Consider the following 15,694-nt stretch of genomic DNA (forward strand, 5'->3'; position numbering starts at 1 on the left):
TCTTTTTATGCTTACAGTAAGTGTCATGAAAAGCCAGAAAACTCAAGAGGTTGATGTGTTGCGGGCCCTCTGGAAAGTCCTAATATACACCCCTGACCGCCGTAATAAAGCTGATTCTCTTCACAACAGATCTGACTCATCACACCACTCTTGAAGAAGGCCACCCCGCTCCAGTTCGCCTTCTGTGCTCAGAGATCCTTGATGAGGATCTACCCCATCACACCATTCATCATTAATACTATGCATGTAATGTCTGTGGGTGAATCTTGAAACAATTACTGTATGCAGATGTGCAAAAAATTGTGATGTAGATTTGTTTTTGCCATTGCTTGATCTAATAGGGGCGGCAGGTAGCCTAGCGGTTACAAGGTAAAAATTTGTCTTTCTGCCCCTGAACAAGGTAGTTAACCCACTGTAGGCCGTCATTGTAAATAAGAATTTGTTCTTAACTGACTTGCCTAGTTAAATAAATGTTAAGAATATGTTGCAGATTTCAACTTTCATTGGTGCCTATGGAAACAAATAGAAAGGTAACGAACAATGTATTCAATTTCCAACTTTATCCTCTGCAATACTTTTTGCAGCAGGTGGGCATTATCAGGTTATGATGAGGTCTTAACTATGACCACATAACATAGTGGTCAGAGTTAACAATTATGGTAACAATTATGGCCAACTGGTCGTATGGTGGTCAGAAAAAATATGTCATATTCTGGTCAGTAAAAAGATGTACAAAAAACAACGTCCATTTCAACCAGTTTGTGAACAGAAGACGTCTTTTCAACCAAGTTTTGCCCACTGGGTAGTCTTTTGAATGTGAAACATTTTAGTGCCTACAGCTACTATGATATAAATGGAGCTATGAATTTGCTATGACAGCAAAATTCAGATTTGTTTTCTCAACTCCATAAGTGGAAAAGTGAAGTTATATTAATAAATATTCAATTAGCTACTGGGCATTGACGCGGATTTTTTTTACAAAACATAGAGCAACAAATTGAATTCCAGAGAATCATAGAGCTGTCACTCCCTGATCTGTTTCACCTGTCTTGTGCTTGTCTCCACCCCCCCATCAATTGTATCCCATTTTCCCCCATTATCCCCTGTGTACTTATATTTGCGTCCACTGTTGGTCTGTTGCCAGTTCCTCTTGTCAAGTCTTACCAGCATGTTTCCCATATCTCTAGTTTCTGTTTTCTAGTCCTCCTGGTTCTGACCATTCTGCCTGCCCTGACCCTGATCCTGCCTGCCTGCCATTCTGTCCCTAATTGAAGCTGCCCTGGATTACTGACCTCTGCCTGCCCTGGACCTTCCGTTTGCCTGCCCCGTTTTGTAATAAACATCTGAGATTTGAACTGTCTGCCTCCTGTGTCTGCATCTGGGACTATCCTGAGTCGTGTTAAGAGCAACAAATTGAATTCCAGAGAATCATAGAGCAATAAATGTAATTCCAGAGAGAAATAACTCCAACACTGGGAGCTGATATGCAATTGGAGTAAGCTCAAAGAGCTTCAGGCTCGAACCCAAAGAATTTATAATGGGGTCTGTAGTGGTTTAGACTAGAGACAGAGCTCTTGTTTTCACCTCTAAAAGGCAATTGCCACAGGCAGCTATTTTTGCTAATCCTTACGACACATTACATTTGATAAAAGTAGTGTTTAGAGTAAGTTTCTGTAAACTAAGGCTTTTGATAATGAACAGAATTAACAATTTTTGGTATTCTGAATCGTATACTGTATTCTTTCTCCAAGTAACTCAAAGTTTCTTCCAACTCCAAAGTTAACTTCTCTAACTGTGTATTGAGGGATACAGTGCTTTTCTCTCTACCTAAACTCACCCAGACACTGACGTTTGCTTTCCACATCTTAATCCCCACAGGGATTTGGTGAGACCTGAATCAGAGGGAGAGAAAGACAGTGAAAGAGAACAATGGTTTGGGAAGAAAACATCCTAAACTTACCCCGTAGTCCTTACAGCTGCCTCTGTCTGGGAGCCCCACCTAGCAAGTCCACATCGTGACAAGACTGGGTCGGGGCCACCTCGGACACGCACCCTGATAGATAAGCCAGGTGACAAAAGCAAGGAGTTAAAATACGATAGAGAAGTACCTACATCACTCCTCCTGGAAGTCATCTGAAATTAATCAGATTCTTTTCTTGATTCCTTTTTGTTTTTTGGAACCACAGGGTTGAGAATTAAAACGGTTTGGTCGTGAATTTCTAAAGTTAGGTGTAGCTAGTGCTTTGGCACCATTTGGTTGTTGAATCTTTTGTAGCATGGTAATAATCGATTGTATTTGGCTTCTGGTTGAGTGATCATTTGGTTCTAATTGCAAAATTGCATTGCATTGCAAATTGAGCATAAAATATATATTCTGTACATGATGTTATCCAGTGTTTATCAATTAATTTGAAGCAAATTAGCAACATTCAGATCCTTATTCAGAGATAAGGGTGCTTGTGTGAGCCAAAGTTTGATGAATTTACATAGGACTTCCACTTCATAGTCATATACAGCATCAACAAGACAACTCTCAAAATCTTACATTGCAGTTCCATGGCATTAAAAGTGTTTGTAACATACAAGAGATAACAGGGCAAAATACATGTGGAACAATATACAGTACCAGTCAAAAGTTTGGACACACCTACTCATTCAACGTTTTTTTCTTAATTTTTTTACATTTTCTACATTGTAGAATAATAGTGAAGACATCAAAACGATGAAATAACACATATTGAATCATTGTAGTAAGCAAAAATGTGTTAAACAAATATATTTTTGATTCTTCAAAGTAGTCTTGATGACAGCTTTGCACACTCTTGGCATTCTCTCAACCAGCTTCAAGAAGAATGCTTTTCCAACAGTCTTGAAGGAGTTCTCACATATGCTGAGCACTTGTTGGCTGCTTTTCCAGGTGCTTTTCCTTCACTCTGCGGTCCAACTCATCCCAAACCATCTCAATTGGGTTGAGGTCAGGTGATTGTGGAGGCCAGGTCATCTGATGCAGCACTCCATCGCTCTCCTTCTTGCTCAAATAGCCCTTACACAGCCTGGAGGTGTGTTGGGTCATTTCCTGTTGGAAAACAAATGATAGTCCCACTAAACCCAAACCAGATGGGATGGCGTATCGCTGCAGAATGCTGTGGTAGCCATGCTGGTTAGTGTGCCTTGAATACTAAATAAATCACTGACAGTGTCACCAGCAAAGCACCTCCACACCATCACACCTACTCATCCATGCTTCACGGTGGGAACCACACATGCAGAGATCATTGGAACCAAAAATCTCAAATTTGGACTCATCAGACCAAAGGACAGATTTCCACCAGTCTAATGTCCATTGCTCATGTTTCTTGGTCCAAGCAAGTCTCTTGTTCTTATTGGTGTCCTTTATTAATGGTTTCTTTGCAGCAATTTGACCATGAAGGCCTGATTCACGCAGTCTCCTCTGAACAGTTGATGTTGAGATGTGTCTGCTACTTGAACTCTGTGAATCATTTATTTGGGCTGCAATTTCTGAGGCTGGTAACTCTAATGAACTTATCCTATGCAGCAGAGGTAAATCTGGGTCTTCCTTTCTTCCTGGGGTCCTCACGAGAGTCAGTTTCATCATAGCACTTGATAGTTTTTGAAAAAACTTGAAGAAACTTTCAAAGTTCTTGAAATTTTCCGCAATGACTGACCTTCATGTCTTAAAGTAATGATGGACTGTCATTTCTCTTTACTTATTTGAGCTGTCCTTGCCATAATATGGACTTGGTCTTTGACTAAATAGGGCTATCTTTTGTATACCATGTCACAACAAAACTAATTGGCTCAAATGCATTAAGAATGAAAAATTCCACAAATTAACTTTTAACAAGGCACACTTGTTAATTTAAATGCATTCCAGGTGACCTCATGAAGCTGGTTGAGAGAATGCCAAGAGTGTGCAAAGCTGTCATCAAGGCAAAGGGTGGCTACTTTGAAGACTCTCAAATATAAAATATATTTTGATTTGTTTAACACTTCTTTGGTTACTACAGGATTCCATGTGTTATTTCATAGTGTCGATGACTTCACTATTATTCTACAATGTAGAAAAAAGTACAAATAATGCAAAACCCTTGAATGAGTGGGTGTGTCCAAACTTTTGACTGGTACTCTATAGGTATACAAATTTCACATAAAGATGCCTGGGGCCATATGTGTGCAGGGACCATCATGTATTTATTTTAGCATAAGATAGCACTTGCACAGATGCACATTAGGGCACGGGTCAAAACTATACGATACAGAACGGTGGAGGGCTGATATGTCAGGAATAACACCAAGTAAAAATTCCGAGCCCACTCCAGGATATGACTCAGGAACTGAGAGCAGCCTGAGATCTCCATTGAAAAGATAAATAAGCATATCCAATAGATTGCCTCACAGTTGAATCAAACAGCAATAGGTACAGCAACAGGATTTACTCTGGGTTGGGTACGGTCAGATACTTAGCTACTTTTCATTTTACTTTTGAAATGTATTAGGATTGAACATGATTGCTAGCTGTGAATGAGAGGACGTGAGTATCCAGCCTGGAGCGCTGTAAGCTGGATAATCAATTATAATAAATGTATTATGTAATATATAATACATTTAATTTTTGAACATTCAAGCCTATATTAATAATGAACAGAATGTGATTATATTATCATAGTTGGCTCTCTTATAAAAGTCGACCATCAACTGTATTAGGAGAAAAAAACTTATACCAGACGCCATTGTATTGAAAACCCTAACACATCAAATATCACTATTCACTAACCTCCAACATGATGATAAACACTAGACACGCGGTCCTATTCTAAACAAAACGTATTCTGTCTATAATACAACAGTAGCAGGCTAACGGCTTTATTCCGTCCAGCTAAACCAGCATGGAACTCTGTGCCCAATAATCTGTTAGAAAACAGCTATCTGATGAGGGAAGTAATGTGAGTGTATAAACAGATGACTTAGGGGGGTTGTTGGTTCAACTCCAAGGCATACCATTTCTGTGCCCTTAAACTGATTAAGTTTGGCAAATTTGTATAGATGTATATCTGAATAAGCCCTAGACAGGGTGCCAGAGTAGAGACAATGAACAGCGATCATAAAGTTCATATGTACTTCCAAAGATCCATTATGGGGCAACAGCATCCAATCTGTCAGTACAAACAGATTAGCCAATCGTGTGGTCCTTCCACGAGACGTTCAGCAGACATAAGATTCCAATTGCATTAGTCCTCGAGATTCCAAATGGTGAGCAGAAAAACATTTATCTCTATCTTCAGATTTGTTTTGCCAAATTTAGACATGAGCATTTGGAACATGTGGCCATGATAGGTCAATAAAGCAGGATTGTCCCAAGTGCAGGACACAGTTGAATGTTGGCTTTAATTCACTCTTTTCAGGTGAACTCAAACAAAAAAATGGCTAACGCAGCACTTACACGTAATCACAGGATAGTCTTTTTCATCTGCCCTCTTTTATGATTCTCGTTCAGGATGGCAGTGAACTTTTGACTTTCAACAATCAAGTGATATGCTAATACAGCATATACACACAGACTGATCCTTTTTCATCTGCCCCCTTTTTGTTTTTGTTAAGGACAGCAGTGAACTTTTAACTTTCAACAAAGGGTGACACCTAATCTGCATAACCTGTACCTACAATATATCTTTGGTCTCTGGCAAGGTAGCCTAATAAAGGCAGCGCTAGTTTGGGGAAGCTTTGTGACTGTAGTCCTCATACGAGGAGAGAGCTATTTTCTATGTTCTGCTCAGTAAACACACCACTGCATTATCTGTGTTCACGCATAAACCTCTAAGTATTAAGCAGAATTTCCCATTCACCTTACCACAATTTGTTTTACTAGAGGTGTTTACCAGAAAACGAATTGAGTCATTTTCAACATGATTTAACATCAGATACTAGCTGATGTAATAAAACTGGTGCATTATTTTACTGAGCAAAACAAGTGAAGTGGGCCGAGCCCCTCAGCAGAGGAGAGTAGCGCCAGTTTAGCGGTGAAGAGGTAAACCAGGCTCACCCTTCTTTGGGGAAGAACACAGCAGAGAATAGATGTGTTCCTCACTCACTCAACCGCTGCCGTTCTCGCGTCTTCACCTGGGGTAATTCGGAATAAAAGGAGAAACTTAAACAAACAAAACACAAAATAAAACTGTTAAGTTGTAATAAAATGGGAGAGTAGCTAAATAAGAAATCAAAAGGATAAAAAAATTATCCGAAAAATATGCTGTACTATTTATATTGCCGGGAAATGGAGGGGCCAGGAAATAGCACATTTGCGTGAATTGCCAGGTGTTCGGTGTAAATGTTTTGATGTCACTTTACACTATTTGGTGTAAAGATGCCCAAATTGGAGTAGCAAAACATCAGTCAAATAACTATATGATCTTAATAAAAGCAGTTGCTTTGTGTCTTTCATAAAATAATTCAGATCACTCACATTCAAGGCCAAACATGGAGGTCAAAATTAGTCTAATCATGACACGACTTGACACAACTGAATTTGAAATTGCTGATAATTGAATGAAGTATGGTTGAGTTTTATTGAAATGTAACAAGAACATTTTTATAAATACAAACACATCAAAGAGCAAATTGTCTTGGCGATTAAGGTTTTGCCAGACCCATTATCTAAAAGGGCAAATTTGAGAGAGTTGTAGTAATACGTTTAGAAAAACACAGTTTGTCTACTTCTACGAATGCTTAACATACAACTTTTACGTAACTATTCCGGTACATGAAAAAGTGCAATTTTCCTCTCCTTTTTTCCCCACCTCTGCAACAAAACTGAAAATAAAGCTTTCAGTTTAAAGCCTTTATGTACAAGCAAAGTCCTATGCCTACCTATCAGAAATCTGGGAGGGAAAATGTCCAATGGGGAGAGGGGTCTGGGAATGGGTTGGTGGCCAGTCACTGAACGATTCTCATGATTGCAAATGCTTTCTCAAAGAATTTTTCTCTTCTTTTTTTTTTTATGATCGTCCAATTTTTCCTGTAAATGCCAGCTTAAAAAAGCTAAACAAAAAAATCTTAAATTTTAAAAATAATAAAATAATGGTAAAAAATGTCCCAAGTAGCCACAAGCAAAGCAAAAAAGGATTAGCACAAATTATTAAGCAAGCTTATGTATGTACATTCATATTTTGCTCCATATTGGTACTATAGTGCAACAAATCCATATTTCTAATGTTATTTATGCATTTTGATTCATTTTTTTATTTTTTTTCTATTTCTTTTGAATGTGAAGGGTGATATATACACACAGCCAATCAAAGGTTGCTGTCAAAGCCCAATCCGTTCATGTTTTGTCTACTTCCATTGGTGCCCATAAGAATCTTGGTAAAACTCCTGGTTGTCATTATTGTAACCATAGTTACCAGAGTAGTCGCCACCTTGTTGCAGGGGTTGCTGGGCAATGGGTTGGGAGCCCCAGTTCTGGATGTTGGTCTGCCTGCGCTTGGAGTCCGGTTGGTTGTAACCGTCAGCCTTCCTCTTCCCGCCCAAGTTGTCCCCGCGGTTTCCCCTGGCCCCTCTGATGCCGCGGCCCCTCTGCTGGGGCGGGCCTCCCCGGCTCCCACGGCTTCCCCTCGGTACACCCATAGGAGCCCCCCTTTGGACGTAGCCACCTCTGCCGCGAGGGGGTGGTGCTCCTCGGCCTCTAGGGGGAGGGGGGGCACCTCGACTCACCCTGCCCCCCCTTCCTCTCGGCACGTAGACATCATCGTATCCCCCATAGTAAGGGTCGTCGTAGCCACCTCGGTAGTCATGGTAGTCGTAACCACCACCGTAGTAATCATCGTAGTAGTCCTCGTAACCGTAGTAGTCTGGAGGGTAGGCATAGCCACCTCTCCCACCTCGGCCTCTGCCTCGCATGGGAGGCGGCATGCGTGGAGCAGGATAATAGTAGTAATCATCATATCTGTGACAACAACAAAGCAAACAGGGACATAGGAAATAAGACAAATGGCATATATATAGAACAGGAAAAAAATATCATAATACAGTCATACCAGCCACTCCCAGCGGACTGGGCGTGGCTAGGTGCGGTCAACCTCTACTCACCCTGTGGTCCTAGTTGGCTGTCTCTGGGCCTGCCGCTCTTTCCTCTTCCTGTCCGGAGGCTTTGCCAGAACAATCTCTATCTCCTCGCCTTCCAATTCTTTGCCATTCATTTGTTGCATTGCCTAAATAGTGATGGGTTTCCCCAAGTGAATTTCCCAGAGATTTTCTACAAGCACAAGGCAAACACATAGCATGCATACTCCAAGGAGGTGTAGAAGATGCCAGTACTCACCTTCACGGCAGCATCTCTGTCCTCAAAGTGTACAAAGGCATAGTCCTTCAGCTTCTTTACCCGCTCCAACTTCCCAAACTGGGAGAAGGTTTTCTCTAGGAGCTCCTCTGTGACTGGTGTGGCCAGGTTCCTCACAAACAGCACCTTTACCTGGTGGAAGACCAACTCAGACAGTTTAGAAGTTGTTCTCTGGCATATTACGGCCAGTTCTCTCAGTGTAATGTTTCTACATGAAAGATATCTGGGTATTTCCTCTACTCCCTAGTATCTGTGATTTAACATCCTTGTCTGTAGTCAGATACTAGCTTGACGGAGGGGGGGGATCTTCAGGACCTTACCTTTGCCATAATCTCTGGGTCCGGTTCGTCTACTGGATCTGCCCACTCAACAGTAACAGGGTTCCCCCACACCTTCACCTTGCCACTCATGAGGCGGCGACGGGCCTGGGCTGCAGTTTTGTGGTCCTCGTATTCTAAGAAGCAGAAGCCACGGTTCTTCTTTTTATCATCTGGCTGGTGGTAGAGTATCACCTCCACGAGGCCCTCTGGTGGAGGCACACATATGTGCATGGTCAAAAAGAATCACAGGAAAAGCCTCCATTACACTGATTATATAATATGAGTGTAATATGATTGACTAGGAAATGAGGTCACCGGTAAGAATAGATTCATGAAATCATTTGGGATGAATGTCAGAACACACAGGGCTGCACCAACTAATATACGGTATGAAGATAGGGAAAGAATGGCAGATATTTATATCTAGGTGGGGTACCCAGGTATTCAAGCATGAATCAGATAACTTAATAACTTGTTGAAAATCTCTATGAAAGTATGTAAGAATCTCCAATTTCCTTGTACTTGTCAGCCGATGTTTCAAATATAAAACCTTGTTTAGATTGAGGGCACCAAAAAAGATGACATAACAATGGTACTGATTTTCTCTAACCTGTGACTTTGCTGAAATCTTCCAATATGCTTTCTCTTGTCTTGTTCTTTGGAATTGACCCAACAAACAGACGATTGTTTGCGACAGAGATGCAGACACCCAGGTATTTGCCCGACCGGATTTCATAATTATCACACTAGAACAAAAATATAAACAAAAAGTGTTCTCAAAATTGACCCCCACACAGATAAGTCATGCAGTTACACTTCATAGATAACTCTGGCATGATGATACACAGTGACCAACCTGTCTACAACGTTCATGGCTAGCAAAGCAAACACAATAAATTACCAAGTCATGCTCTTTACTTGTGGCGATTAAAAGGGGAAATCTTACAAGCTTGACGGCCTCTAGGGCAGCATCTTTATTGCAGAAGGTGATGAAGGCATATCCTCTGTTCTGACCCGAAAGGAGGGGGTCCATCATTAGACGCAGGTCCCAAATGGGCCCGGCTTTCTCAAACAGAGGCACCAGCTCATCCTCATACAAGTCTCTGGGGATCTTGCCAACAAATACCTGCATTGATAAGATCAAATTGGCAAATTACAAGCATACTGTGTAGCTTTGATTGTATTCAATGCATTTTTGACTTGGACAAGATGGAGCACTCTAGAAACTTTAGAGGTCGATTTGTGAAAAGGCATATTAGATAATATTATAACTTTAAAGGCTGAGTAAGATGTTTCAGAAGATTGTAGTCATTACTTACCAACAACAGCTGCAAATCACAATAAAACTACATCAAGTTTTAAAGTTGACTTTCCTTCCGTTGTCTACCTAATACTAAAAATGTTGTGGTTCAAAGTGCGGTATTTATTTTGTTCCAATAGCACCAATGTTTGCTAGCAAGTTTCTAACTGCATTGTGGCATTAACTAACCATTAATTACTTACATATAACAGATTTTAATTTCCGTATATTTGTGGACAAAAATCGGACTTATTGCACCTTAAAAATGTTGAACCGTAATAAAATTGCATTCGTTTCCATAAGGTTGCGAATATTTTTTTCAACAGCCCAAAATTGAGAGGAGGACACCTCCTTAACAGCCAATAGCCTGCATGAGAAGACTGACAGGCAATAGAAAATAGGTTGTGCTTCTTGCCTCTGTTCCGATTCCAGGCTGGGCCCCTGAGTACACCTCGTCAGGTGGAGGCCCCCCATACTTCCTCTGTCCTGTGGTGACGTCCAAAGTGTAACCTGTTCTTTCCAGAAGAGCCTAGACAGTATCAAAGACAGATACATTCACTCAGAGACCTTTAGTCCATATGTCCATCATTGTTAAAACATAAGCTTATGGCACTTAATGGGAAAAGAAGAAACAATTTGTTCACCTTTATCTTAGTCTCATCAGGACCCTTTGTGGATTCTTGAACTTTACTTCCTTGCTTTTCTCGCTGTCTGTATGTCTTCATCACACCACAGAGAAATGCACTTTTGTTCTGAGAGAGAGAGGACCAATAGCGTTTAGTGTAAATCACTTTTATACCTTGTTGCGTCTTTGTATGACTACTCTTGAGGGACGATGTGGACAGGACCACTCACCTGCACATGTGACAGGTCACTCTCCCTGAACTGCTGTAACACTGACAGGGCTCCCTCTTCATTGAACTCCCTCAGGGCGTCGATGGCTCTCTCGTCCAGGTCAGCGTAAGCCACCAGTCCTGGGATGCACACACACACCCACACAACACACAGAGAGAGACAGAGACAGAGACAGAGACAGAGAGAGAGAGAGAGAGAGAGAGAGAGAGAGAGAGAGAGAGAGAGAGAGAGAGAGAGAGAGAGAGAAAATGTTATTTAGGCCGAGTCTGCGGATCCATAGGTAACCACCCTGCCCCCTTGTTTTTTTTGCCCCGAGAGCTGAAGATCCAATTTACGTTCTTTCGCATGTATTATTTTACAGACACATTTTTTTTAACATAGCTGCTGCTCAACCTCCCCCTTCACATTTCTCTCTTTACCCACCCTCTTCTGAACCCTCAACCAATTTGATCTACATGATCATGTAGGCTACGTCTCTGCCTCATATTTCTGAACATGCGGCTATTTGAATGAACATTCCAAAAAAAAAAGAAAGTTGGCTAATTTAGGGTGTAGGCTACAACCTTCTCTGTCTGTTGAAACTAAGGATAATGCCGTAGCACAAGCAGGGGCGCAGTTTACACAATGCATTGGGGCAAAACAATCTGCGTTTTAGTCACACGTGTACATCTCTAATAATGTCATCTTTATAGTTATGCTTCCATACTGTAGCCTGAGAAGCTAAAAAAAGAACACTGCTACTTTGACTGCCCCCTGCTTTACAAATGTTTGCAGTGACGGTGAACAAAATAACATTAAATCGCTATTTAGACTGCGTGTCTGTGTCTTGCTCGTGTTTGATATGCTGTCTAAATTGCTGCATGTACAGCCTCTTGACAAAAGAACATGAAATCGTTACTTAGACTGCCATTTTGTGTTGTGCTTATGTTTGCAATAGCCTACTGTTACAACAGACAAAAATGTTTGCTGTACAATAAGTTGATCATGTCTATTGTACAACATGTCAAAGTCTGTAGACTACACCAGGCAAAGATGTCCGATCATCGATGGGGAGAGAAAGGGGCAGCGGTAACATAAAAAAAATCTACATAGAGAATCCTGTACATGCGCAGGCCCTCTCTGACCTTTAGTTGTCGGGAAGAAAGGTTCAGGAAAAGTCGGATCAGCAGCCACTCCGTTCTATTTATAGGGTCACAACTAAGTCATACATTCCTGGTGAGAGTCACTGAAACATGATGATGACGCCCGGGGGAGAGGGCTCTCTCTGTAAGTCACCATTACACAGCTATGAGCACAACGCTCACTGACTCCTTCACTCAACGTGACTTACATCATACCACCGACCACGGTGGAATCCTTTGGTTGATAGTCTTCTTGAGCTTGCAGAAATATACATTATGATGTCTTAAGAAATATCATGCAATGCAATCAAGAAGTAGTGTGAACAACCCTCGCCCTTTGCACTTACCAGTCTGAAATATATTATCCAGGCTCTCCGCCACTTTCTGTGGAAGGCCTGCATCTATGAGTGTCTGGTAGTTCTCTGTGTGTGTTACAGTTATGTCCATTGGTTCGTCTTCCTCCTTAACTGGAGCTGAACTGCCATTCACTTCAGCTGCCATTCTCCTTTGGGTCAAATGATGTGAATCAAAAGAGATAGCAGGGGACTAGACACCACATGAAGAAGCAGGCCTATACATCACCTATGCTGCGCATTCACAAACAATATGTAAGACATAATAATACAATACTAGCTACTCTACAATGAGCAGAATACTATTTACTGCCCAATTATGGATATGAACATGTTAGGTATTGGGTAAAATGCAACTGTGATGCAATAGGCTTATTTATTTTCCATTGCCACCTGACCCACCATTAGCTAGCTAGCTAATGTCATCGTCATGCAAGAGTCCAATAAACCTCCACAGCAGGGAAAGAATTATCAAGCCTATGTCGACAGAAATTCAGTGGATACATTTTTAAATGTGAATAATAGAAATACGGAAAGTTCAGCTTGGTAAGTTAGCTAGCTAGCTCGCTATCTATCTACAGAGCATTGTTATAGAGCCAACCACTGATGTCTGACAGGGGGCACTGTATTGAAGCCACCAAGCAGCCATTTTCATACTCCTCCATGATAAAAAATTATTATTTTTAAATAATAGATTTTGGAAGGTATAAAGACATTTATTAATGTCTACAGTCATTTTTGCAAAGTATATTCTATTACAGACACCTTAACACATATTTTTTTATTATATTATGTGAACTAAACAAAAAAAGTAAAAATATCAAATAAAAAAATATATTTAATGTAGGTTACTTTTAGTCAGTAGTTCTGAAAGTAGCACTCACGAGCCAAAAGTGGTCCCCAAAGTTGTGTACTACATCACATATGTACACTGCAATATGTGCACCATGTCATTGCTCTCTCTCTCGCTCTGATGTATGTGCATCTTGCTAGATGTCACTCAAATGGCGAGGGGCTGAAGCTCATTGGCTAGAACTCGAATTGCTAGGGGGCTGGCACACGTGGGGGGAAATGTAGGGAAATGGTGCAGAGATTTTGTGGCTAATGGGGAACATGCATAAAGATGGCAGAATTCAGATATGATGTCATTGGCCTTGTTCGAGAAGATCAAAACTGTAATGTATCATGGGCAAATTGTGATTGACTGACCTACAAATAATAATGAGTAGTTATTTATGGTTCAAGGTTCTTTGTAGATCAGTCAGTCAAACAAGCCCATTGTCTTAGCCCTATATACTGAGTTTTTAAACTACTGCGACACGATATGGTTCAATGTACCAATAAATCAGCACAATCTACGTTTTAGTTTTTCCAAATTGCTGGTGTCTTGAAGCTAAATTTGAGATCATGTATGCTCTAATGGCCATACAAATAAAAGCACAACGGAGAGAGCTATATACAATACTGCTAATTTAGCAAAACGAGGAATTTGTGGTAAGTACATGAGAAACACCATCTTTATACACCTCCGCTATTGAGGTAAAACAGTAATTCTGCTCATAGATTATGCACGCATGAACTACACATTGACACATCCAGACCAAAGCGGGTGGATTAAAAAATACTTAGTCGCCAAAGTTCCGGAGCATGTCTTTAAAACTTCTTCGGGATCGGTGTCCAGTCCACGGGACAGTTGAGCTAACGTAGGCTAATGCGATTAGCATGAGGCTGTAGTAACAAGAACATTTCCCAGGACAGACATATCTGATATTGGCAGAAAGCTTAAATTCTTGTTAATCTAACTGCACTGTCCAGTTTACAGTAGCCATAAAAGTGAAAGAATACCATGCTATTGTTTGAGAGTGCACAGTTTTGAACATGGAAGTTATTAATAAACAAATTAGGCACATTTGGGCAGTCTTGAAACAAAATTTGGAACAGATATGCGATGGTTTATTGGATCAGTCTAAAACTTTACACATACACTGCTGCCATCTAGTGGCCAAAATCTAAATTGCAGCTGTGCTGGAATAACACATGGCTTTTCTCTTGCGTTTCAGAGATGGTACCAAAAAATAAAAGGTTTTTTTCTTTGCATTATATTTTACCAGATCTATTGTGTTATATTCTCCTATATTCCTTTCACATTTCCACAAACTTCAAAGTGTTTCCTTTCAAATGGTTACAAGAATATGCATATCCTTGCTTCAGGGCCTGAGTTACAGGCAGTTAGATTTGGGTATGTAATTGTAGGCGAAAATTGATCCTTAAGAGATTAACAAATACTTAAATACATGTAATTTTGTCCTTGTAACGTCTTACTAAAATACTGTAGAATTCAATTCATTCCTGTGGTCTGCTGCTGAGAAGTACCAATATGGCAACCGGTGGCTTCAAAGCCTCTCATTGGCTATTACATTGCATCCGCAATACAGATTTACACATCATTGGAGCCAACCAAGCAGGAGTTAAGTGCCAGTGTAATGTGATGTTATTTTACCCCCTAGCCCAACTGTCCATTGTATACTCTTTATATACACACAGACACACACTTGTGTCCCCCATGTACCTTTGTATTGATTTGTCAATAACGGTAGCATTCTGTAAAACCACACACACAAAAATGAGTGCCAGTGTCGACCAGACAGCCACCTGGATACTTTTTCGCGCGCTATATTACAAGTACGAGGTAATACACCATTCACGTGCTAGATTGCTAACCGAGATGGTTAGCAATTAATCTATGAAATTCAAGCACGATATTACAGTAACGTTGCTTTTAACTGAAAAGTGCGACAAGTAGCAAAGCTAGTCGTTTGAAATATATTTTGCATGTGGGAGGTACATCTGGCTAACGTTACTACTAGCTGGGTTGCACGATGCATGTCTGGTTGGTATGTCTGAGACGTGGGCTCGTCTGTAGTACACAAAGCCAAGCAGACCCGCCCCCCTCGACTGAGCATAATTGGCAATTCGCTTACATTAATACCAGTACACACGCAATTAAAAATGAGATCAAAAGGCAGGGATTAAATTCCATTTGATTTCAAATGTTTTCCCCCTATGATTAACTAGTGTCCAACACCGGGGCCTAATCGCTCTAGCTAGTTGCTACAGTATCGCAATTTCAACAGCCCATTTTGCTAATCCTTCCCGATCAAGAACAACAAAACCTGGAAGCACTTACCGCTCCACAAATCCCAGTATTAAAAAAAAAAAAGTTAAAATTGTCACAGTATGCCAAATGTGAACAAAAGTGTTCCGGAAAATGTGATTCTTGTTTATTTGGGTTTGCACATCGGAGAATGACCGAACTGGCGCTCGTTCACGCCCCTTTCTCGCGGTCAACCCGACCCTGCCAGCCGCGCGCACGCATTTGATCCACGGGGTTT

General features: G+C 40.8%; 1 protein-coding gene across 1 annotated transcript; it reads right to left on the bottom strand.

Moving 5' to 3' along the window:
- Positions 1–7,182: 7,182 nt before the first annotated feature.
- Positions 7,183–15,639, bottom strand: LOC106562977 (heterogeneous nuclear ribonucleoprotein R). Its single transcript, XM_014128176.3, has 11 exons — positions 15,490–15,639; positions 12,297–12,454; positions 10,829–10,947; positions 10,618–10,725; positions 10,389–10,502; positions 9,620–9,799; positions 9,284–9,419; positions 8,674–8,879; positions 8,336–8,485; positions 8,104–8,225; positions 7,183–7,960 (listed from the first exon to the last, which is right to left on the bottom strand). Exons 2-11 carry the CDS (start codon positions 12,448–12,450, stop codon positions 7,351–7,353), a joined length of 1,899 nt encoding a protein of 632 aa, XP_013983651.1. The 5' UTR covers positions 12,451–12,454; positions 15,490–15,639; the 3' UTR covers positions 7,183–7,350.
- Between the last annotated feature and the right edge of the window lie 55 nt (positions 15,640–15,694).

Source organism: Salmo salar, chromosome 01, assembly GCF_965601325.2.
Source record: "Salmo salar chromosome 01, fSalSal1, whole genome shotgun sequence".
NCBI classification, from domain to species: domain Eukaryota; kingdom Metazoa; phylum Chordata; class Actinopteri; order Salmoniformes; family Salmonidae; genus Salmo; species Salmo salar.

What these genes read in the sequence shown, in the direction of transcription:
- LOC106562977 (XM_014128176.3), bottom strand. Translation starts at nt 12,450, where the DNA reads ATGGCAGCTGAAGTGAATGGCAGTTCAGCTCCAGTTAAGGAGGAAGAC. An exon ending in CTGATGAGACTAAGATAAAG is followed by an intron (nt 10,503 to 10,617) that starts GTGAACAAATTG and finishes GATACTGTCTAG; the next exon opens with GCTCTTCTGGAAAGAACAGG. An exon ending in CAGCCAACTAGGACCACAGG is followed by an intron (nt 7,961 to 8,103) that starts GTGAGTAGAGGT and finishes TTGTTGTCACAG; the next exon opens with ATATGATGATTACTACTATT.